Here is a 26,145-nt window from a genome sequence, read left to right as displayed (position 1 = left end):
AACTTTAATAAATAATCACTTATGGGTCCATAAAACATTTATTCAGCACTTCTGAATGCATACAGCACATTAATTCCATCTTTTCTCTGGCTGCCGCGGCGGACATCTGTGCTCTACTGAGCACACCTTTCTAGTCCCCAGTTGAATGTGCTCTCTTGACTCGGCACAGTAGACGCGCGACGTGTATGCTCGAGAAAGATTATATTATCAACGACAGACCGCGTCAATGTGAAACACTATCCCCCCCTAGTGTTGTCAAAAATATCGAAGTATCGATACATATCGATACTGAATATTTAAAACGGCTTCGATACTCATTTCCCGAAATACCGATACTTTCTGCAGTATCGGTACCAGCTGGCGAGTGTTCTACAGCAAGTTGTTGACATGCTGTTCAGAGCGCGCTTGCCCCTCCGGGTCCAGCCCTCCCCCTCACAGAGCCGTCTTCAGTTAGTAAATAAACATTTTAGCAGTGCCAGCGCGGATCTCCATAAATAAATGAAAGAGGTTCGTGACAGCTGCTCTTTCAACATCACTGTGACTGAAGCATTAAACCATTAACTCTAGTTTAATACATGATACGTTGTCTACTGATGGTGCATAATATCAACAGCTGATTCGTTGTAACGTTACAGCTACCAGCTAACGTTAGCTACTGCTAGCAGTTAGCTCCGTTAGCTTAGCTGGCCACCTTTATAAATACTGCATGGAAACGGAGTAACGTTTAAACGTTATGTCGAGGTCATACAATACTACAGTCGACATAAGGTTAACGTTACCCCGTTTCCATCAAGTGTTTAAATAGCAGCAATCTTGTTGAAAATGTAACGTTACTAAAATGCTCCGAGCATAGCCTCTCTCTCTCTCTCTCTCTCTCTCTATCTACCGCTACCTCTCTCTCTCTCTCTCTATCTCTCTCTCTCTGTCTCTCTCTCTATCTACCGCTACCTCTCTCTCTCTCTCTCTCTTGCTCGCTCGCTCGCTCTCGTTATCTTTAAATAAAAATCGAAACTGTTACTAACTGTAATACAAACAGTTCAGTTTGTCAGGTACATGCAACACAGATTACAGTGTTTACATCTGTCTGCTTGAGAAAATACCATGTTCTGCATTTGCAATAAAAATGATTGAAGTGAGATGAACAGTTATTTTTAAATGTGTGATCTAAAGATAAACAAAGGGTTTTAAAAGTGTTATATTTATCTTCTCTTATAGTGCCAGACTCGAAGCTGAGGAGAATCAACCAGCAACAAAAGCTAAATTTGTTTAAAATATATATATATATATATATATATATATATATATATATATATACGTTTTTTTCTTTTTTTTTGATATCGAAATGGTATCGAAGTATCGATACTTTTCAAGGTATCGTATCGAAGTCGAAATTCCAGTATCGTGACAACACTATCCCCCCCCCCCCCTCTCGCTCTGAATAATATGCATATTAGATCACTGAGTGATTAACCGCGACGGGCATATAGTAAATAAGGATGTTAAAGACGCATTTATTGGACGCGTTGCGTGCAGAGTTTACATAGAAACAGCGCGACTCCCGACAGCGCGACATCATCACAACAACACGCGTTAGGTTACAGGTTGTTTCTGTTTCGGTATTATATTTTCGGTGAAAAAACTCTTTCGGCCGAAAACTTTCGGTAGCCGAAATTTCGGTGCATCCCTAGTTTTACTGAACAGTATAGAATTAGACCATCAGGTTTACTGAACAGTATAGGCTTGCTTAAACCATCACTTTTACTGAACAGTAGAGACTTAGGCCATCAGGTTTTCGTAACTGTGGACAAAACTGATTTAGATATTTAATACATGTTTCTCCATTACAAAGACTTAACCTTCTACATGTTAAAAATGCTAATTAAGACACTTTGCTTTAATTTCTGACGTGTTACACATTTCTTGGTATACGATTTTATATTTGTGGAAATTCTCTGATACCGATGCCCTATTTTAGCCTTGTATCTGTGCATCCTTACTCCTTTTAGTCCAGTGGTTGTCAAACATCCCAAATTCACCTTGGATGCCTATTTCATAAGCTCTTGTCCCAGGGATCCCCATCTGAAGAGAGATGTGTTGTTTAGTTGAGACTTTCATAACTGTTTGTAGGTCTGGACATAAGAGGAGAGAGTGAAGCCTATTGGAATAGTCATTCATATTATGTAGGGTAATTAAAATTCCAGATTTTACATGGGACCCCACTTTGAGAACCACTAGATTAGTCGACTAATCCGCAGGTAGGGATTAGTGGACTAATGGTTTTTGACACATACGTTATTTCTTGGGGAAATTAGAAAAAAATCACATTTAACCCATTCAGTGCCAACCACGAGTTTAGTCGGGTTAACTCGCCATGCGTTCCTGGCCAATCACGAGTATACTCTGGTTTTAATCGTTATTTCTTTTATTAGCGATATCCATAAATTTTTCATCCATCCAGTCTGACGTTATCATTGGGAATGGGTCTGAGCTCGCAAAGGGCAAATACCGCCGCCTATTGTCTAGGGGTGGGAATCACCAGTTTCATCACGATACGATACGATATCGATTCTTTGGACAACGATACAATATTATCCGATATCACACAGTCTGCCACGATACGATCGATTCAGGTGCCTGCGATCGATATGAGACTATATTATATGCCCATTTAACACAATAAGTAACATTTAAATCAACAAAAAAAGGCAATGGAAATATCATTTGACATTTTTATTTTTGAGCTCTTCCAGACATTTAAATGAAAAACAATCTATTGTTTTTAATACAAATAGACCTCCTGTTCACTGTTTTTGGTTCGTTTTTCTTTTTTTTCCGATATTAATATCCTATTCACTGTCACAGAGCTGTATTTTGGCTGGAAAAGGCATATTGGGAGTCCGAAGGTGCAGTACCGGCCAGATCCTGTTAGTGGGGCTATCCCGAGAATGCACCCTCCTTCCCAGTCCCCACTTCTCTCTGCCTATGGCTCTGGGTTAGCTTGTTAGCTTACACTAACGTAACGTTATCTTCGATCTTTAACGCGACGTGGGCATAATGGTAGAGCCATATGAAATCCGCGTTCACGGAATCGCGGACGGAATCGCGGAATTAACCAATAAAAATGGAATCAACTGCAAAACGTGGAATATTGCAGAATTTGGCCTAATCTGGACTGAAATTCCGTTTTTGGGTGGAACGTTTGGTGCACACGCGACCGGGGAGGCGGACGCTAGAGCGGGTTACACACAACACGGCAGTCTCCAAGCGTCTCGCTGCTTCGGTGTTAACATCGTCAAGAAGCTAAGACATTCCCCAATAAGCCCTCAATTCAGAGCAGAGCAGTATCCTAATGACTTTTATGCCTCCGGCGATGAGGTGTTTTGCAAATTATGTCAACGTTCCGTGGACTGGAGCCACAAAAACACTTGCGACACTATTGTGATTAAATAGCTATAACGTCGTTAGGACATGATAGCTTCTTGCTAAATCTAGTGCACCCATCCATTTGTTTAATGCAAACGATTGTCATTATACACTGCCCTTTATAATCTAAATAAACTTAAATAGTTATGAAACGTTACAGTACATAGGACTATAGATGGAAATGATAGCTTCTTGCTAAATCTGGTGCACTCATCCATTTGTTTAATGCAAACGATTGTCATTATACACTGCCCTTTATAATCTAAATAAACTTAAATAGCTATGAAATGTTACAGTACATAGGACTATAGATGGAAATGATAGCTTCTTGCTAAATCTGGTGCACTCATCCATTTGTTTAATGCAAACGATTGTCATTATACACTGCCCTTTATAAACGAAATAAACTAAACTAAAGGTGCCTAAATTATGCATTACTATATTTCATCACAATATAATAGATATAGCTAGGCTACCGACATTGTCATTGTGATAATGTCAGTAGTAGCTGTATCTATTGTTTACACTTGAAATGTGTATTTTTATTTTGTCACAATATTATTTGAAAAGTATTGTGTAAAATTGAACTGTATTTCTGAGTTGCAGCACTTAAAAACATTAAATGGACTGTTATATCATATTCAGTTGTGGACATTTATTAATTCCCATTTATTAGACACTATTTCTGATGGTAAAATGAGCATAAAAAGCAAAATACAGAATTCTGAAATATTAAAACGGAAAAAACGGAATTTGGGAAAAAATAAAATGGAATTTGGAAAATAATAAAACTGATTTCATATGGCTCTAAGAGACACCCATGCATACCAAACTAGGCGCAGCTCAACTGACTTTGTGCCAGTCAGATTCAGGAGCTGTATGGGGAAGTAGAGCCATATGAAATCCACGATCACGGAATCGCGGACGGAATCGCGGAATTGAGCAATAAAAATGGAATCAACTGTAAATAATAAAAAAAAAATTATAATATTTTTTCTCTTTTTTTTATGTCGTGGGACTTGTACAGCACTTTGTTCAACTTTGTCAGTGCTGTAAAGTTTAAACCTTTTTAAATCTTAGACAAACAAAACACTTTGCTTTCATGAAATATTGTAAGTAGGGCTGGGCGATATGGCCAAAAACGTTATCGCGATAAAATTATAAAATTATTTTAATATAACTCGATATCGATAATTATCGTCGATATAATGTCTGTCAAGTTTAATTAACTTATTATGCCCGGCGCGAATGGACGGGCTATTAATAGACTTGTTTTGCTGCTGTGAATGTCTCGAGAGTCGAGTTGATGTCGTCATCAGTCCGCGCACGTTAGCAGTTAGCCAAAGCAATCGGAGTATCTCATGACAATGTACTAAAAATGACCCTAAAATACTCTGTTCCGCCCAATTAATTGCAACGACGTCCACCGTATATCTAGGGTTGGGCATCGTTTGGATTTGAACGATTCCGGTTCCGGTTCCGATTCTCCATATCGATTCCTGTTCTAAACGATTCTCGATTCCGATTCTTTGAGGTGCAGGTCAAAACAGGTCACAGCTTATTTCGAAGGAGATTTTTATTTTATTTTTTATTTCAAAAAGAAAATCATACTATTCACATTTTCAGTTGACTTGATACAGTTTAATTTGGTTGCTGTACTGTAACTAGGGTATTAAAGTAAAAAAAAAAAAAAGTAAAAAAAAAAAAATCGAAATTTAGAATCGAAATTCAAATATGTTACTTCCGGTTCCAGAACCGGAAGTTAGGAACCGGTTCCTATTAGAACCGGTTTTCGGTGCCCAACCCTACGTATATCCCACACTACTATAACAGTTACCCTCAGAATTCAAAACGCACACCAACTCGGCAGGTTACCTGTAAAATAGCGCCGTGCAAGCTAATTAGCCCTAGCCAGCCTCGTTTCCGAGCGGAGTATCTCATGACAATGTACTAAAAATGACCCTAAAATACTCTGTTCCGCCCAATTCATTGCAACGACGTCCACCGTATACCCCACACTACTATAACAGTTACCCTCAGAATTCAAAACACACACCAACTCGGCAGGTAAACTGTAAAATAGCGCCGTGCAAGCTAATTAGCCCTAGCCAGCCTTGTTTACTTAGTCCTACCTCCGTGTCTCCTTCCGGGTCTCCTTCCGCTATCGGCCATCTCCTTCACTGATTGGTTGTTAGTGCGTGTGCTCATATCCAAGCTTGGAAAATCGATATATCGAAACTTTGCCACCACGTTTCATGTTTATTTCGAGGAAATAATTTATCGCGATAGTTATCGTTATCGTTTTATCGCCCAGCCCTAATTGTAAGCCGTCATTTGAGGCTTTATAAAAGCAGCACAATGAACACAAATCTGTCAGTGCCGAGTCCGACCTCATCTTAAATAACAAACAGCATTGCTTGTTGTAATTAACAAAGAGAGGCAGAGTTGATTTTGCAAAAAAATATATATATATCATTTATATTTTTATATTTTTTAATAATCAAATTTTATTTTCATATTCGAATCCCATGCCCATCGAACGAAGCTTCGGAGTATTTAAGACAGTCCTATTAAATGGACTGTTATATCTTATTAAATTGTGGACATTTATTCATTCCCACTTATTAGACACTATTTCTGATGGTAAAATGAGCGTACAAAGCAAAATACAGAATTCTGAAATATTAAAACGGAATTTGGAAAAAAATAAAATGGAATTTGGAAAGAAAATAAAACGGATTTCATATGGCTCTAGGGGAAGGGGTCATTTCTGTATTCAGCAGCTATCTATTGGAACAGTCTGCCCAGTGACCTGAAAATCGTATGCCGTTAGATTCAAGTCCAGCCTGAAGACATGGCTCAAAAGGGACTATACTTGACCTAGACACTTAGCTTAAGGCACCCTTGCATGTTGTATGAGTCTGTTATGTATATAAATGTTAAATGGTATATGTGTTGTGATGTCATGTTTTGTATGATGCATGTATTAAGCCAGTGGTTCTCAAACTGTGGTACGCGTACCACTAGTGGTACTTGGTGGTACTGCTGGTGGTACTTGAAAACATTTACAAAAAAGCAAAAAAAAAATAAAAAAAAATGTCAGGCCACTGAACTTAGAAGCAGGCCAGGCCAGTGTTTCTGGTTGCGGTGGCGCGATAGTTAGATAACCTAAGTGGGGAACAACCAGGAGATCACTGTGACAGAGAGTAATGCAGTCTAAACAGTCATAAATCTTTAATTCAACTTCAGCCCTGATCATAACCATTTATTTTTTGTAATGTCAGATAAAAAATGAAGTACTCCCACTTTTCTGAAAAGAGTTGGTGTTAAATGTACTTTGCATTTGATATATTGAAAATATTTTACTTTTTTTGTGTTTTTTTTTACAATAATTTGTGATGCCATCACACAAACTGGCATTTAAAGGGTAAACATTCAAAAATTCCTGCACCAGAATGCAGGAAATTAAGTTTTTGTAACTAAATGTGTGTGTGTGTGTGTGTGTGAGAGAGAGAATGACGGACAATTGCTTGCTGTGTGAGAGAAAGAGAGAGATAGAGAGAGAATTAAGTACATTTGAGAATGTTAGTTATTATGTTCTCAATGCCCCTTGCATTGTATGAGTTGTGTGGAAGCGTTTGCTAGTTCTAGTTAGGGCTGGGCGATATGGAAAAAAATCATATCGCGATAACGATATGATAATTTTATTTTATTTCTCGATATCGATAATTATCGAATTGTTATAAGTATAATTTTTTTTTTTTTTTTTTTTTTTAACAACAGATGTATGTTTATTTTGCAGCAATTCTTTGTCATTGCCGCCATCTTTAGTGTTACATCCCCTCACACTCCAGTTCTCAGGCTGCAGCTGGTTTAAAAGCTAAAGTAAACCGGCTTCTCTGCTGGCTGTGGCTCCAGAGGAGTTGAACAGTTCTGGCTCTGCTCGTTTATTTTCGATCTTTTGGCGCTTTTTTGGTGGACAAACCACCGCACATGTGCACTGTGACTCGTGACTGGAGTCTAGTTCTGCTAGCACACATAGCCTACTGTGTACAGACGGTTTCAAAATGTATTTTAAATTAGAAAGCAAACAAAATAAATGGACGAGAGAAAAAGAAATCTGAATTTGGTCAGTATTGTCATTTGGACAAGCAAAGCCATTACTTTAAGTTGCAGGCAAGAAAGACAAGTCTGTCCACTGTCTCTGGTTTTAAAACTGCCCTGTTGCAGGTAAAACAAATTTAAAATTTAAAAAAAAAAAAAAAAAAAAAAAAACGATTTTTCGATTTTTTTTTAATTTCGGTATTCGATATCGATTATTACAATATATCGCGATATTTATCGTTATCGTTATATCGCCCAGCCCTAGTTCTAGTGCTATCCCTTTGTACATTGTGGCTGTGTCTGACAAAAGTTAACAATAAATAATGGTATTAGGAATACATTTGCCTCCTGCGTGAACTGTGCATAGCTGAATAGACTGTATTTTAACGCCGGTCATATGGTGGTACTTGGAGAGCCAGCTACGTTCTCAGGTGGTACTTGGTGTAAAAAGTTTGAGAACCACTGTATTAAGCATCACACTCCCCCACCCCCCTACAAGGACTACAATGGAAATAAGCTCTGAGCTTTTTTGCGTTTCATCCTTGGCAGTATATCCTGACTGTGCTCTTCTGTCACATGTTTATTTTTTATATTGTCAAATAAAGTCATTCATTCATTCATTCAACGTGGAATGACATAGGAAAAAAGTATTGAACACACTTAACTGAAATTAATTCAATACTTAGTGGAGAAGCCTTTGTTTGTAATGAGCTTCAAGGACGCTTTCTGTATGATTTAACTAATCGCCTGCAGTATTCAGGTGTGATTTTGGCCCATTCCTCTACACAGATTGTCTTTAAATCTTGTGAATCTGGATCTTCAGACGCTTCCACAAATGTTCAATTGGGTTTAAGTCAGGTGATTGACTGGGCCATTCCAACAAGTTGATTTTCTTTCTCTGAAACCAATTGCGAGTTTCCTTTGCTGTATGCTTTGGATCGTTGTCCTGCTGGAAGGTCCACCCAGGTCTCATGATCATCCTCAGCATCCTGGTGGATGCAAGCAGGTTCATCTCAAGAATCTCTCTGTACATGGCTCCATGAATGTCATTGTTCCTTCAATGATATGAAGTCTGCCAGTACCACGAGAGGAGAAACAGCCCCACGCCATGATACTTCCACCTCCAAACTTCACTGTTGGGATAGTATTATTCAGGTAATGTGCACTGTGACTGCCATTTCACCTCCAAACATGGTGTGTAGTGTGAGTCCCAAAAAGAAAAATGTTGGTCTCATCTGACCAGAGTACATGCTCCCAGCAGGGTTTCCGTTAGAAAAAATTGTTGCCGGTCTCCGTGACCTGCAAGATTTCAATCTACCGGACAAATGAGATTAATTCCGGTCATAGTTTATTGAGCTTTAAAACAATTTATAGGCAGACTATATAAAGAATGTCATCCTCAAGGCATGTAGATTTATAATATTATTATTTAAAACTAGGCTACTTTTGCGTATACAGTCATTAATATATTCCAAATAAAATAAGTCCCTCGATACTCCGTGCTGCTGCTGACTTGAAATAAAATAGACCGCGTATGTGGGCAGTCGGTCCGACACTAAACAGCAGTCTGTTATAATCACATTTTTATGAGCTAATGAATTCCGTTATATTGGACATTTGTATTAATTATATCAAGCGAAGAACTGAGAAATTTTGCAGAGAGAGACGGCAACGTTATCGTGGCCGGGTTTGCGTGATGTATTTCTCCACCTCCCAACGACTTGGTGCTGGTCATAATGTCCGGTGAAAACAACTCCCTCCAAGCACAACTTGATCACCCGAACCGTACCAAAACAGGCCAAAATTAAATAGCCCATGCGACGAACGATTCATTACATTCGTTTCATCGTTGCTCCACCAAGCAGCCGGTCCAACAATGAAAGCTGTTATCAGCGCGAGCCGGCAGCAGTTAGTTTGCAAGAAGCATCCAGCTGCAGACCCGCAGAGCAGCTTTCCAGGTCTGGGGACCGCACTGTGCCAGCAAAGCTGGTGGGTTCTGTGGGTCTGCAGCTGCATGCCTTCCACAAATCCAGCAGCAAGCTCTCGCTGAGCGAAGCAACGACAACAAACGCAATGATTGTTTCGTTCATCGCATAGGCCACCCAACTCCAGCCCATCCAAATACAATTCAAATAATCAAACTGCCCAGAGGGAACTATTTTCACCGGACACTATGACCGGAGAGATTAAATATGTCGGACTTCAACAGATTTTGCCGGCCAAATACCGGTAATTACCGGCTAACGGAAACGCTGGCTCCCAGTAGTTCACTGGCTTGTCCAGATGTTGTTTGGCAAACTTTTAACACGCTTCAACATGTCTTTTTTTCAGTAGTGGAGTCTTGCGGGCTGAGCGTGCACAGAGGCCATGGCGGTGGAGTGCATTGCCATTGTCCTTTCTGTCACAGTTGTACCTGCTGCCTCCAAGTCTTTCTGGAGCTCTTTCCTAGTGGTCCATGGCTCTTTGGCTACTCTTCTAAGTAGCCTTCTGACTCCCTGATCAGAAATGTTGTGAGGAGCACATGTGTGTGGCTGGTTGATGATGGAGTGAGTGATGTTGCTTCCACTTACGGATAATGCCCCTAATGGTGCTTACTGGAAGATTCAGAAGTTGTGAAATATGTCTTAAGCCAATTATATTTTTATGATTTGCATCAATCTGTTTATGAAGGTCTTGAGAGCTCTTTGCTTTTACCCATCATTAGATGTTTCTTGTGTGGCACCTTGGTATAAAAAAGAAAATAAAACTTTTATAGCCCATCAATATATTCTAACCCAGTTGACATTATTAGTACAGATAGGAGGTAGAGTTGCCTTCTAATTCGTTTTGGTTTTCAACTCGTTCCTTGCCTTTCCTTGCTGTGGTGTACTGCTTTTTCTTAGTGTGTCCAATACTTTTTTCTGTTTCATTCCACTTTATTACACATAACTTTATTTACATATTAACTTTAATGTTTAGATTTAGATTTCTTGTTAGTTATTATTTTTAGTTAATACCAAAATCTGGTGTAAATTCCGCTTGAATACGCTCATTGTTGATGTGTTCAATACTTATTTCCCTTCTTATTATATGTGAATGCATACAATTTTATAGTAACTAGGGGTGGGGGGCAATCGATACAGTAAAATATGAGGTGAACAGACTGAACACGTTATCTTATTAGATAAATGTTAGATGTATATTGCAGATGTTAAGTTTTCCTTTGGGGACATAATTTGCAGTTGAAAGGTAATAAATAACAATGTTGTGATATTACAATATTGTGACTCTAGTATCGTGAGGCCTCTCATGATTAGCTAGCAATAAAGGATCATTGCTGTGGACAAACCATTCATTACTGCACTATCATCCGTTTTCAAAGATGTCAAGTTGGACTGATTTGTTTACCTCCCGTTTGTCCCTCCTTGTAGAACCCAGTTGAGAGTGTCCCCAAACGGGACTACAGTGCCATGCCCATGCTAGCTGCCCCGCCACAGGTGGGCCAGAAGATAGCCTTCAAGGTGAGACCTTCTACCTTTTGTCTTTGCTGAGGAATGATAATAGGTTCAGCCAGACCTCTCTCTGGCGCTGGCACAGCGCTAACGTAGTGTGGAGAGAGGTCTGGCTATGCGACACTACATAATTAATGATTGGAGGAGAGCTTTAGACATAAAATATTACATTATTCACAAGGAAAAAGGATCTATTCCAAAGGTTTTTATATACGGTATATCTTTTCCCGACCTCCCAAAATCATCTTGTTGCCTTTTTGAGGCCTGACAGACGTGGACGACGAAAATGGCAGGGGAGGAATTAGAGACCCAGGGAAGAGAATGAGGGGAGAATCTACAATGCAGTTCTACAAAGTGGAAGGACACAGAACTGGTTTCATCTCGCCCACTGCCCAGCCAGCAGTCTCGCATACACGTCAAAGTGACCGACGATAAGCAGAATAGAATCTGCATCAGCAGCATTGTTTCAGACGCATATCTGAAAACCTGATGCATTCAACTAATGAATATGAATGAACTGATTGTGGGAAAACAGGGTCAAATGTAAGCGGAACATGGATTTTATGGATCTTACAGAATAAGAGAACCAACTCATCTTTCTTCTCTGCCCCGCTGCTTAACACCCTTCCCTGTGTGTGTGTGTGTGTGTGTTCACAGCTGCTGGAGTTGACAGAGAGTTACACACCCGAGGTGTCGGAGTATAAAGTGAGTGAAAATAGAAGCTAGTCTGGCAAGATTTCACTCCAGAGTTTGCGCTGCAGTCGAGATGTCTGCCACTGTTGACACCCTGAAGGGGAGAGTTTGTCATCATGGCTTTTTCTTAACACTTTCCGTGCCAGCCATGCGGTGCCTAGGAACAGGGCTTTACAGTGCGACCATATTGCTCGCATATGTCCCTAGAAATATGTGTGTGCGAAGCGGAAAAATCAATTACTCGCACGTAGGGATGGGAATTGATAAGATTTTATCGATACGATTCCATTATCGATTCTGCTTATGGATCCGATTCTTTATCGATTCCTGATCAATTTATAATTTACATAAATAAATTGGAAATGCAACAGAACTAAGCTGGTTAGAATAACAACATGCAACTTGACATATCTGATTGTCATTTATTGTTGAGCCCCCATGTCAGAAAAATACAAAAACTGTAAAATATAAAAAAATTACCTATAGCCTACACTTAAATAAAATAATGTATTTGAGATTCTCTTAAAATGTTTTTTTTTTTTTTTATTCTTAAACTAATTGAATCTATTGAATAACGACCTGTTGAATGTAACTACAGTTCAATATCTTAAACTAATTTAATCTATTGAACCGTAGTTGCATTCAACAGGTCGTTATTCCTCTGATTTCTCTTCTGTCTCTGGTCTTTCAGAGACACACACACACACACACACACACACACTTCCTGGCTTACCGACTAGTAAACAACAGTCAGCGTGATCATCGCACGCTCTCCGTCTCTTATTATATGTGAACTAAAGAGTACAAGGTTTACACAACAGCCCCCATCCCCTTTTTTATTGTATTTGTACCTGTACTACCTGCTGTCAGCTGTTTATCTCTCTCTGTGAGCTTGATTAGCTAGCGTTAGCTCGCAAATAGTCTGCCATGGCTACATGCGTGGCGCTAACGTTATGCACAACTGTAGGAAAAACCTGGCAGCGATAAGGGAATCGATAGTCACGGAGGCATGCGATTCCAGGAATCGGATAATTAGGAACCGGCTCCCAACGGGAACCGGTTTTCGATTCCCATCCCTACTTGCACGGTGTGCGAGTGAAGATTACAGCCTCAATCGTGCTTTTTTCTCCGCTGAAAATTGTTCAAAAACTACAAGTCCCACATTGCACTCTAGCCAACGGTCCAATCACAGTAGAGTGATGTGACTGGTTAAAAAAAAAAGAAGGAAATGACCAATCGGAAGCTCTCATTTTTTCTCTTACTTCCTGAAAATCCGCCATTGCGATATGCGAGCGTTTTCCGAGACCGAAGTTACTATTAAGTTAATGTAACTTATTATAGTCTTAGCAATAGATTTGAGAACACCTAGATTTATCGATAGTAATATAACGTTAATGCAACAAAACGAATGCCTTGCTTTGTTAATCATAACGTTGATGCAGTAGCATATGTCGTTGTGTTGGCTATAAGATAAGATAAGATATTCCTTTATTGATCCCCTTGGGGAAATTCAGGCATCATAGCAGCATGGGGGGGGGGGGGGGGAGTGGGGGGGGGATACAGGTAGTAAACAACACAGTGTACAGGTAGTAAAAACAACACAGGCAGTGTAAACAATTTGGTCAATATGGTCAATATAATTTACTATCTGACTAGCTGAAGAAATATTCACATTATTCACAGTGTCACATAAGGTGCAGTATGCATGAGGTAGTGTTATAATTTACTATCTACTGAGTATACATTATTCACAGTATCACGGTATCCACTGAAATATACATTATTCACAGTATCACAGTATCACAGTGTCCACATAAGGTGCAGTAAGCCTATGGTAGTGTAGGTTGTCCTCCTTGGGTTCCTATAAGTCCCAGGTCAATGTCTGGTAGCAGTCGCTGTCGCTGCCCCCTGTTGTGGAGCCTGGAGGCTGCTAGTCGCTGCCCACTGTTGTGGAGCCTGATGGCCGCTGGTATGAAGGACTGTCCGAGGCGGTTAGTTGAGTGTCGTGGGGGAATGAGTCTGTGGCTGAACGAGCTTCTCATCTTGACTAGCTCGTCGTAGAGGGGGTGGTAGGGGTTCTCCATGATGGCAGCCAGCTTCCTTATCATCCCCCTCTCTGCCATCACCTCAAGTCTAGGTAGCTCGACTCCCACCACGGAGCTAGCCTTCCTCACCAGCTTGTTGAGCTTGTTGGTGTCCCTTGAGTTGATGTAGCCTCCCCAGCATGCCACAGCATAGAAGAGGATGCTGGCCACAACAGACTGGTAAAAAGACTGCAGCAGTCTGTTGCACACATTGAAGGACCTGAGTCTCCTCAGGAAGAACAGCCTGCTCTGTCCCTTCCTGTAGAGGGCCTCTGTGTTATCCGACCAGTCCAGTTTATTGTTCAGGTGTACCCCAAGGAACTTGTTTGAGTCCACCATCTCCACATCCACCCCTCGGATGGAGATGGGAATCGGGGGGGGCCTCTTCTTGCCCCTCCGGAAGTCCACCACCAGCTCCTTGGTCTTACTGGTGTTGAGTTGGAGGTGGTTGCTGTCGCTCCACCCCACGAAGCTCTCCACCAGGGCTCTGTACTCCTCCTCATCATCGTCGGTGATGTAGCTTACGATGGAGGAGTCGTCTGAGAACTTCTGCAGGTGACACCCGCTTGAGTTGCGGCAGAAGTCTGAGGTGTAGAGGGTGAAGAGGAAGGGTGACAGCACAGTTCCTTGGGGGGCGCCGGTGTTGCTCACCAGTACGTCAGACTGACTGTCCTTTAGTCTGACGTACTGTGGCCTCTCAGTGAGATAGTCCTTGATCCAGGCCACCAAGCCGTGCTCCAGCTGCATCGCGGAGAGCTTCTCCGCTAGCAGTGACGGCTGGATGGTGTTGAAGGCGCTGGAGAAATCAAAGAACATAATCCTCACTGAGCTGCGCGGCTTCTCCAGGTGCGTGTACGCTCTGTCTGTGGAGCATGTAGATGATTGCATCCTCCACCCCGATGTTTGCCTGGTAACGGACATGAGAATAACACTGTGTACACATTAAAATTGCGATAATCGATTCTAACATTTTCAAATCGATGCAGTCGAATTTTCCCCTTAGGATCGATGCATTGCGATGCATTGTTACACCCCTACACCAAAGTCACTGGCCCACTGTGTATGTGTGTACAGCTAACTTGGCTAGCGTTATCAACAGCAGGGGTGGGCAATAGGGTCCAGCTGCAGCGCCGGACGGCTGGAGTGCAAGCGGTGTGAAGTAATTGGCAGAATCAACTGTCAATCAATGGTCTACCTGACACGCAAACTCATAAACAATGTTTCTGTACTGGAGGTGTACAGTATTTCAATAGGCAACCCTGAAAGGATTATTTTTCTAGAAGAGCAACACTAGCCAAAACATAGGCATTGTATGCATAAAAGGGGCAAAAGCTAAAGTTAAGTGACTGTTACTTTTGTAGCAGTAGTTTGATTTGATAGTTTATTTGATAGGGACAGCACATGTTAATGAACATCAAGTACAAAGTACAAAATGTAAACATGCAGGGTTGTAGCAAGGGCTAATTTACACCAGGAGACAGCAAAACTATTTCAATAAATAAATAGCCTGCTTAGGGTAAAAGCATGGTGACAATCAATGATAAAAACGACAATAAAAACAAGAAACAAGTTACATAAACTAAATCAGATTAAAAATGATCACAGTTCTGGTTTGCTTTAAGATGCCGTTTAAGATGGGTCTTGAACATGGAGTATGTGGGGCACTCTCTAATCACAACTGGTAGGCTATTCCAGTAGTTACCACTTTTAACAGAGAACACAGTTTTAGCAAAGGTAGTATACCGAAAGGGCACCTTACAGTCCCCTCTACTGATGGCCCTGGTGGTAATGCCAGTGTCTCCTTTTTGTTCAATGTCACTGCCTTTCTTATTAGGCCTAGTTGTTGGCTACAACTTTGCCACAGTAGGCATTAATCACTTAATAGTTCAAATGTCTGTGTCCCATTCCCGTTTGCACACGCAGATACACACACACGCACACAGTGGGCCAGTGACTTTGGTGGTATGTGTTATTGCACAGATGTGTGTCCCGTTCTCGTTTGCACATGCACGCACAGTACAAATATACATTTATTTAAAAAAATAAACTTACTTGAAATATTTTCACTGTGCTCCTAAATATTTTTGGGTGCTCCTAAATCTTTTCATTTAGGAGCACATGTGCTCCTTGGGAAAAAGGTTAGCGTAGAGCCCTGAGGAACCCTGTTGCGTGCCACCGCTATATTCAATGACAGAGCTCTCATATTTGCGAACGCATAAACTATATCTTAAATTATGGCTGTGTCTAATATGACCGTCGCTTATCAATGACTTGTTTGCGGTCAACATTGTTGAAACGGGATTTTTTTTTAAATCTGTTCATTTCCGTTTTATACCATTTTGAAAAACGCTTGTTTTTTGAAATTTTCAGAAAAAAAATTTAGATTCTGTGATAAACGCCCTTTACTGGAATACACAAAACACATTGTCATTTTTCGGCCTATTTATGAATTGTTTTTAAATAAACGCTATATCGATTATCTTTTTTCCTGATCGCACACACACACACACATACACACATATGGCACACGCTGATATATAGGTGAAAATAGCTCTGATTATCCCAAGACTGGCAAAATAGATTCCTTACATCAGATCAGATGTTCTCCAAAAAGATTATTCCAATTCCTGATCTCTATTCCAAATATCGATTGTGTTTATTGATCCAACGCTGGGTACTGGAAACGCATATTCTCTGCTGTTCTGGTGGTGGGCAATGACTTGGATCGTCTCCGGTTACTTGTCTGACAAGTAAAATGTGGAAGCAGGACTTTTTTTTCTCTCCATACGTTTCATTCAATCCAATCCAATGGGGTGCAGTACCATCCGGAGAGACGATAGGGGGCGGTATTTTCTCTGTTCGAGCTCAGACAGATCCCCACTGGTAACGTGAGGCTAGATTGATGAAAAATGAATGGAAATCGATAATAAAAAAATAACTATTAAAAACGAGATCTCTCGTCAGCTGGCACTCAACGGTTGGCATGAACTAATGAGAAATCTCGTCGTTGGCACTGAAAGTGTTAAAGGGGACATTTAGTCCTTTTCAACAGGCCCCCTAGACCTGTCTTTGATGTATTTTGCTGGGAAAAAAACAACACTCAGATTATGCATTCTAACAGCCTCTATACCCATCTGTTTCAATCCTATTCTCAACGGGCTGTTTCTGTGCCTTTAACACATTCGGCGCCAGACCCAAGATATCCCGGGTTAACTCGCCATGCGTTGGGTGCCAAGACCCGAGATTTCTCGGGTTTTGGTAGTTTATTCCTTTATTCGATATTGTATTCATTATTCATCCATGGACCTCTGTGTTGCCATAGGGAATGAGTCTGAGGTCGCCAAACTGCAATACCGGCCGCATCCCGCTTGATGGCGGTATCGAGCACCCTTTGGAACCTTGTAATGGCCAAACGTCTCCGGTTTCATGTTTCCTTGTTGGGCGAGGGTAGCCGTTCTGCCGGTTCCATTGAAGCGTGTCAAATATCCCCGATCCATATGTTGTGGTCGATTATGCCGTGGGCCAAATGGACATTGGATGTACCAGATGGCGATCAAACAATTGGAATAACATTTTTGGAATACTCCCGATCACAGGTAAGAACGATCTGACGTAAATTTTAGCTTGATCCTGCAATGCTTTTATACAGATCAGGCTGATAAGCATTTTTATCATTCATGCATTCATGATGGAACATAATACCTATGATATAGATTTGATTTTGGGATAATAGCGTATACAGGCAAGAAATGGCAACGTCTATAGTGGAATTTACGTATAGGGCTATAACTCAGCATTTCATGAATTACCCTAGACCGCTCTAAAACATACTTATATTCACCACGGTATAACATGGGAACGTATGGATGGAAACATTTATTCTTTTTCACATATTGAACGATGGATAGGTGATGTCAAATGGGCCATAATATTGTATCCATAGCTAACTATAATATAGTTATAGCTCTTTATACAACGGCATGCAAATTTCTCGATTCTGATTGGCTGAAACAGTCAATTTACACGTATTTATTTTTCATAATCCCACGCTCTTGGTCCCAGGACCCGCCCACAACCGAATTACTATCACTCCGCCGTGCGACTTTGTAGAAAAAAACAAGATGGCGGACAATAATCGTTACAAATGGATATGTTGATAGCGTCATAACGACTAAATAAAAACCGATTCTGTCACGGCGAATGTCTTAGTTCTTTAAACAATGTTGGATGATGTAATTGATGGGTCATGAGTCATTGTGGAACAAAATAAAAATCGCACGAATTGATTGATTGATTGATTAATTGCAATTTTCTTTTTAATTTTTCTTTTCTTTCTATAGAAGCAGCTGGGAGGTGCGCTGTTTTAAGTGAGGGTGGACTGAATGGATATGTTGATAGCGTCATAACAACTAAATGGAAAACTATTCTGTCACGGCGAATGTCTTAGTTCTTTAACACCATGGCGACCGGCGGGGCTTGGTGATTTAGGCCTCAGAGGACAGCGTATTGTAAACAAACCGATGTACTTTCTAAGAGCTTTATATATCATTTATAGTATTGCTATCTGTCCATTCTCATTGTCACTTGAGTGCATAAACCGTGCCTTCATAATGGCTTAAAGAAAATAAAAATCCATCGGTTGGTTGTCATTTTATAGCGTCGTGAATATAAGGTATATCATGCTTTTAGTCTAGGCTTTTCTGCAGGAGGCTGCAAAATAGGCTAAACGCTGGCGCCGTTATATCGAACGCCATTTCTGCTGTATATATACGAATGAAATAAAACAAACTGCGTAGCATCCGGACTATTACAGAGCATCTATGGATGAAATGGGTGCGGCGGGGAACGCCGATTACTATTATTGTTTAGCAATACAGTGTGCGTTCAATATAGCATTTTCATTGACCGATCACGTTACGTTATAAAACAATGTCCAATCCAGCTGTAATTTGGGGTAATATTATCCTACCGTCAGGCCATGTGATCGATGGCAGCATTTCCTCACCAGTCATCGGATTCTGGTAGATCGATATGCACATTGGCTAATCATAAATCCCATTATTCCACGCTGAAAAAAAACGCTCGGCAAGCTGATCCAAGATGGAGGATGTTCGTCTGGGATCAAGGATCTATGATCCGCCCACAGAACTGTACTTGCATATTTTTTTTTAAATCGCATAATGATACTGCAGTGGAGCGATGGCGCCCCTAAGCGGGTCTGGCCGGTACTGCATGTTTCAAAAATCAAATATGTGAAAAGATGCTGGTAGTGGATCGGGTACCTAAGAAGCGTTATAAATATGGAATAAAACAATAACAACTCGTCACGTATATACTCGTGGCTCTGGTCCACAACGCTCTTTTTCGAAACACGTATATACTCATTCTCGTACGCCATAGTGTTAAACAATGTTGGATGATGTAATTGATGGGTCATGAGTCATTGTGGAACAAAATAAAAATTCATTTTTTTACCTACTTTCAATAGAAGCAGCTGGGAGGTGCGCTGTTTTAAGTGAGCATGGCCTATTGAATTGATTGATTGATTGCTTGCTAATTTTATTACTGTCCGCCTGGTTTCCAACTGGTTAAGTTTAGGCCCTCTTTTGAAGTTGGTTAAGGTTAGAGTTTGTCTTTAGAGCAGGGCGATAGACCACCAGCCCTGGTTCCAAACTCTAACCTTAACCAACTTCGAAAGAGGGCCTAAACTTAACCAGTTGGAAACAAGGCGGACAGTAATAAAATTAGCAATCAATCAATCAATCAATTCAATAGGCCATGCTCACTTAAAACAGCGCACCTCCCAGCTGCTTCTATAGAAAGTAGGTTAAAAACGAAAGAAAAGTTGGATGTGTTAGTTTGTTGGATGTCTAGGTGAAAGACAGTTGGATGTGTTAGTTTGTTGGATGTCTTAGTTGAAAGACAGTTGGATGTGTTAGTTTGTTGGATGTCTTAGTTGAAAGACAGTTGGATGTGTTAGTTTGTTGGATGTCTTAGTTGAGAGACAGTTGGATGTGTTAGTTTGTTGGATGTCCTACTGAGAACAGTTGGATGCACTTCCGAGCTGCTTCCACATGGAGGCAACTTCTCTTTTTTTCTTTTTTGGGAACTACTTTTTCTGGCGGATGGTTTTTTCAATAAATCTTCAATTAATGTGTTTATTGTATAGCAATAAGGTTGGATGAATGTGCCAGTTGTATAAAAGCATTACACCACTTGTAGTCGTGGATTGTGAAAATTAGACAAATTTTCACAATCCACTCCTGCGCGTGATGTAATGCTTAAACACAAAATGTGACTCAGTCCTATCGTTTAAAGATAGGACTAGCTACAGCGGGCCCTAACTAATAGCTGGCGCCGAATGAGTTAATGAGCGAGCTGCTTTATCGTACAAATGCGATAATTATCGCACATCTAGCCAATTATCGTACACAAGGCAAAATGTATGTTTGCTTCATCCGCTAGTGTTAGCTTTTAGCAATGATAGCAGCCAGTTGGCTCGCTTGTTGGATTATCTCACGTTCGCTAGTATTAAGTAAAAACAAAACCATACATTAATGTGGAAGCTCAGACATTTCAAGCATTAACTAACTTTTGGAATGAATGTTTTTGTTGAAATAACGTTAGCCTGCTGCGACTCCCAAATATCTAGCTGTTTTCAATGACCGCAGCCAGCTACCTCGCTTGTTTGATTATCTCACATTTGCTATTAAGTAAAAACTAGGGATGTTCGATATTGGCTTTTTTTTTTACCAATATCCGATATACCGATATTGTCCAACTCTTCATTTCCGATACCGATATATGCAGGGTTTCCTCCCAAAAAAAACTGAAACATTTCAGGTAATTAACATTACATATCTCTTGTCGTGGAATTAACACTTTGGTCGCCAAAAACGCCTTACCACGTCATTCCCCGCCATGCTCATTCTGCCAAAGACGCCGTACCACGTCATTGAGATCAATATTTCAAAAATCTGTGATCGCAATTGTTACGTACCCCCGTAGGGAGACGCAACACAAGGCCACAGACAGGGTAGGTGAGGGTGCAGTGACACAAAACGCCAGAGACAAATTGCAAAATAATAATATTTATTTCACAAGTAAGGATCAGCAACACAGAGAGCAAAGAGGACCTACCAGTGAGCACCAAATCAAATATTAAAAGGAAACAAAAACCCACCCCCCCCTTTACAGGCGCGGACGCCCCAAAGTACAGGTGGTGGTGCTCACTCTAAAGCTGGTGTCTTTAACAGTAGGTCGCCTACGTGATGCAGAATGTAGACCCAGGGTATCTTCCTGCCCTCAATGTCCCTGTGTGTGAAACAAAAGGTTAGCAACAAGATCACCATAAACTGGGTGACGAGTTAATTAACAAATACACAATACAGGTTATGGGTAACAGAAAAATATACAACAGGCAGGATCACACAAGGTACAGTACTATGATAAATGGCTAAACCACCAGAGCCTTGACCAGCTCTCACACAATTGTTAGCTCAACAGAGCTGTAACTGGCTCATGTAACAAACATGAGCCCCACAGAGCTTTAACTAGCTCTCTCACAAATACGAGCCCAACAGAGCTTTAAAATGAGCCCAAACACAAATCAAATGAGAGCCCTAACACAACACCACCAGATAGTTACCAACATACACCGACCGGGCTCTGGCTAACATTGCATACACAGGGATATATGAAGGGATGTGGAGGTCAATTAGTCTGATGAGCCTCAGCTGCTGTTGCTGCTGCTTCTGCTGCTGTTGCTGTTGTTTGGAGTGGGATGGTGATTGACCCTGAGAGTGGGATAGGTTATACAGGAGGGAGACAAAAAAAACAACAATACAACCTGCCTACATACATAACACATATATATATATAATCCCCATACAATATAATAATACATGCATACATAATGATATAAGGACACCGTCCGTAACAGCAATCATATTTCTCCCCCAGAGACTTGAGATCTACTGTTGATCCCCTCTCAACTCTCCAACGGTTCAAGAGCGCCATCTGGTGGCTAGGGATGGGTACCTTTCACATTTGAACCGATACCGGTACCCAACGGTACCTTTTTTCGGTACTTTAGTCTCAAGAAATTTTATTTACCTACCTCAGTCGTGAAAAAAAAATCCAAACTTCAAATAACTACAATTTCGACAGTTTTCGGCTTGCCATTGCTCCGACTGCTTTGTTGTTGAATCAAGTCAAGTCCTAGGTAAGCATATATTGTGCGTGTGAACGTTGTAAAACGTTTTTTTTTCTTTTTTTTCTTTTCTCTCTCTCGGTATCTCACTTGAATCGATTTTCGGTTCGGTACCTCAAAAGAACCATATTCGGTACCCATCCCTACTGGTGGCCGATCGCCGGATCGCCCAAACCGGAAACAGGAAACGGAAGCTGGTGCTCATTCCAATTCGGTCCGATCACTCGCTAATAGTCCCAGGACTCGAGCTAGACGCAATGGATAGCAATCCGTTACCAATAACTCGATAAACAACATGATTTGGACGTATATACTATTATACAACCTGGAAATGGATCGCATATTTCTACATCCCATAATAGGAATATTTCTGCTCCACGCTCATTGCCCAACGCTACGAGGAAGCTACGGTGAGATTCAGTGTTTTTTTTTTTAACGTGTTCGATATAAACTGCTCTGATGATCATATCACCCACACTAGATGAATCATCTAACGTTGGCCACGGAATTATAAACGACCCCCCCCCCCCCATCCGGTCAACATCAGATGATAAGTAGTAACTACTAGAAGCACGTCCATTTGACATTTTTTATCTCGCGCAGATCGCTATCAAACTGTATTTGATCATCAATATAATGCATTTAGGGCTATAAATCACGTTCTGGAGAATGCTGCAGAAAACGATAAAAACATACTTATACTTTAGACCGTATTTTAGTATGAATATGTGAATGAAAAAGTATAACGTTGCTACACCCTGAACAATAGATACTTGACGTTGAATGGGCCATAGTAATGTCAATTTAGCGATACAATTTAAAAAGTTATAGCCCTGCAAAGAAGGGGAACTTCTCCATAGACAAATAGAGCTGGCGTGGGATGGTTTATTATGAATATAAGCCTGGCGACGGTGTTATTAGATCCATAGCTATAATATAAAATATAGGTTTAGCAGCTCTACAAACAAGGTGAGCGTTTACATGGGGTTAATGGGCGGCAAGGCCTATGCACTTCCCGGAAGGGGGCGTGGCACCCAATTTGTTAACCGATACCGATCATTTATGATATTACATTTTAATGCCAATATCGGACATCCCTAGTAAAAACAAAATCATATGTTAACGTGGGGAGGGGGGACTATTTGATTAGTATTTGCATAGTTCCCAGTGACTATTGAATAGCAATTTGTGTGAGTTTGTGATGTGAGTTTTGCCCATCCCTAGTAACTAACTACGGTGTTATCAGTCATCAAGCCTTGAAGAGGGTGTACTCTTATCAGACTGCTTTGCTTTGTGTTTTAGGAGGGGAAGATTGTCAGTTTTGACCCAACCAACAATCAGATTGAGCTGCAGCTGACCTATGCTGCTAAAGGTGGACTGAACCAGGGTAAGGGGGTAATCTATCAGTGTACTATCAGGTACTGGGGCAGATAGCAGACTGGACTAGGGTAACAGGGTAATCCATCAGTGTACTATCGGGTACTGGGGCAGATAGCAGACTGAACTAGGGTAACGGGGTAATCCATCAGTGTACTATCAGGTACTGGGCAGGGCTCCCAGACTAACCTTTTACATTGGTTGCACCAGTGCGCCTAACTTTTTCATTTAGGTGCACCAGCACATAATTTAGGTGCACCCAAACATTTTCACTGCGCCTTTTGCCGCTGCAATAATACATTTTAAGCATTACCTTTACCATTACCTTTTTTGTCAGTTCCCATACACATTAGTAATTTCTTAAGATGTTATATAAATTATTGTAAAAAATAACATTGTATTACAGTTAGCTCGCAAAGTCCAATCCTTGGCTGTCCCCAAGCCTGTTTTTGGGATTCGAACATTCGTCAGGGTTTTTCGAACGGACATTCGAACCATAGTTTTTAATCATGCAAACAATTTGCTCCTAAATACAAATAGTCTTTCGGGTATTTTATTTTTAAAAATGGCCACTTCCGTCCGCGCCTCACTCCAGCGTACTTGATTTACTCACAGGTTTTTTCTAGTTACATTTCGTTCTTGCTCCCGTTCTGCTCTAGTGGGATATTTACCTCGTTACTTATTGTAACCTGAAAGCTTTCGCTACATGCACCTTACATTTGCCCGGCCACGCCCATTTGTGACCGTGCTTCTTCCTTCCCTCATAATTTCATTCGGAAGTGTCTTGCTCAGGGTTTCCGTTAGAAAAAATTGTTGCCGGCCTCAGTGTCAAATGAGAGAAATTCCGGTCAGAGTTTATTGAGCTTAAAAACAATTGATAGGCAAAAGAATGACAACAAAACAAAAGAATGACATCATCAAGGCATGTAGATTTATAATATTTTTACTTAAAACTAGGCTACTTTTGCGTATAAAGTCATTATATTCCAAATAAAATAAGTCCCGAGACTCGTGCTGCTGCCGACTTTAAATCAAATAGGTGTCTGTGGGCAGTCGCCCGACATTAATAAACAACAGTCTGTTATAATCACATTTTTATGAGCTAACGAATTCCGTTATATTGGACATTTGTATTAATTATATCAAGCGAAGAACTGAGAAATTTGGCAGAGAGAGACGGCAACATTATCGTGGGTTTGCGTGACGACTCTCTCTCTCTCCACCTCCCAATGACTTATTTGCGAGAGTATGTCCATGCAGAGCAGCAGATTCAGCTGTTATTGGCTCTTTTCTGGGGACCGCACAGCAGCGCCCCCCACCCAACATTGAATTGCAAATGGCTGAATTGGAGTACTGCTGGAGTACTGCACTGTGCTGCTGCTGCTCCGGCTCTGCAGCTTCACAAAAGTTTGCACACCCAGCACTAAGCTCTCGCTGACAACGTCGTTGTCATTATTAGAAGCAACGATGAAACAAATGTAATTGTTTCGTTCATCGCATAGGCTATTTAATTTTAGCCTATTTTAATACAATTCAAATAATCAAATTGTGCTTAGACTCAGGGAATTATTTTCACCGGACATTAAGACCGGAGAGATTAAATATGTCGGACTTCAACAGATTTTGCCGGTCAAATACCGGTAATTACCGGCTAACGGAAACGCTGGTCTTGCTATAGGCGCACTTTAGACAGTGGAAATTTAGCTTATAGTTTTTTCTTGTTGCTGTTTCTTCGAGATGGCATCGCCTCCGAGACTCAAGAAGCCTTTCTTGGAGCTCCACCAAGCGCTCCCTCCTTCCAACCTCTGCTGTTCGCCTCGGTGGTGTACGGCACCGAGTGCAGTGCCGCCTGAAGGCCGTTGAGCGCCCCTCACTTGTGAAGAAGATGGCTTGACATTTATACATGACAGAAGGGTGGGGCCATGTGACCAGGTGGGAAGGAGGATGCGATTGCATAGGAGGGTGAGACATTGGGGGTGGGGGTAGGTGCTTCAAGGGGAGGGGCTGACCTGGAAGGGGGTAGGAGTTTGAGACACAAAAGAAGGGATTGATTGATTGATTGAAAACTTTATTAACAGATTGCAGAATGGGTACAATACAGTACAGCTCAATACACACAATTGTTAAGGGGATGCAGACCAGAGAAAGACTTTCGTCTTGTTTACATCAGGGTCCCCCATTTTCAATTCATCAGGACATATATGACATACATGACATACAGATAGTCAGTACTGCTACATCTATACATTTATGACATACCAGATTTGCAAATACAGTACTGTTTGTGATACAGAAGGAGTCAAGAAAAGGGAGTATATACATTTGACGTAGAAACTGTACATTGGAGGAGGTTGGGTGGGGGGGGGGTTGGGTACACTGGGATATTGACAACCATACTGGGTAATTTACATTGGAGGTGGTTGGGGGGGGGGGCACACTGTATAAACAAGCAAAACTGTACATTGAGGGGGGGGGGGGGGGGGGGAGACTCTGTACAAACAAACAAAATTGTACATTGGACTATTGACAAAACCATACTAGGTAAATGACTGTACATTGGAGGGGGTTGGGTTAGGATATTTACAGGGGCCAGTGTTGAATTGCAGTCTCCCGTAGGTGTCTCTTGAGAGAGGTTTTGAAAGTGGGTAGTGATCCACATTCCTTTACAGCTTTGGGTAGGGCGTTCCACATTGATGTGGCATAATTGCGAAACGTGTTTAGTCCCTTATTTGAGCCGAATCTGGGTTTAACATGATTTGTG

The 26,145-nt window shown here is 41.0% G+C and overlaps 1 protein-coding gene across 2 annotated transcripts in view; it reads left to right on the top strand.

The window, feature by feature from the left end:
• Positions 1 to 26,145, top strand: part of coil (coilin p80) — a 73,609-nt gene that overhangs the window by 6,000 nt on the left and 41,464 nt on the right. The window contains exons 3-5 of one of the 2 annotated variants that reach the window (XM_084328440.1): positions 10,938 to 11,027; positions 11,676 to 11,723; positions 23,310 to 23,394. In XM_084328440.1, the coding sequence (XP_084184566.1) occupies positions 10,938 to 11,027; positions 11,676 to 11,723; positions 23,310 to 23,394 (223 nt within the window). The remainder of the gene's footprint in view (positions 1 to 10,937; positions 11,028 to 11,675; positions 11,724 to 23,309; positions 23,395 to 26,145) is intronic. The other variant, XM_084328441.1, reaches the window with a different exon arrangement.

The sequence above is a fragment of the Notolepis coatsorum genome, assembly GCF_963971535.1.
Source record: "Notolepis coatsorum genome assembly, chromosome: 14".
NCBI classification, from domain to species: domain Eukaryota; kingdom Metazoa; phylum Chordata; class Actinopteri; order Aulopiformes; family Paralepididae; genus Notolepis; species Notolepis coatsorum.
Note: the sequence above shows the minus strand (reverse complement) of the source record. Positions and strands in the feature narration are given on the sequence as shown.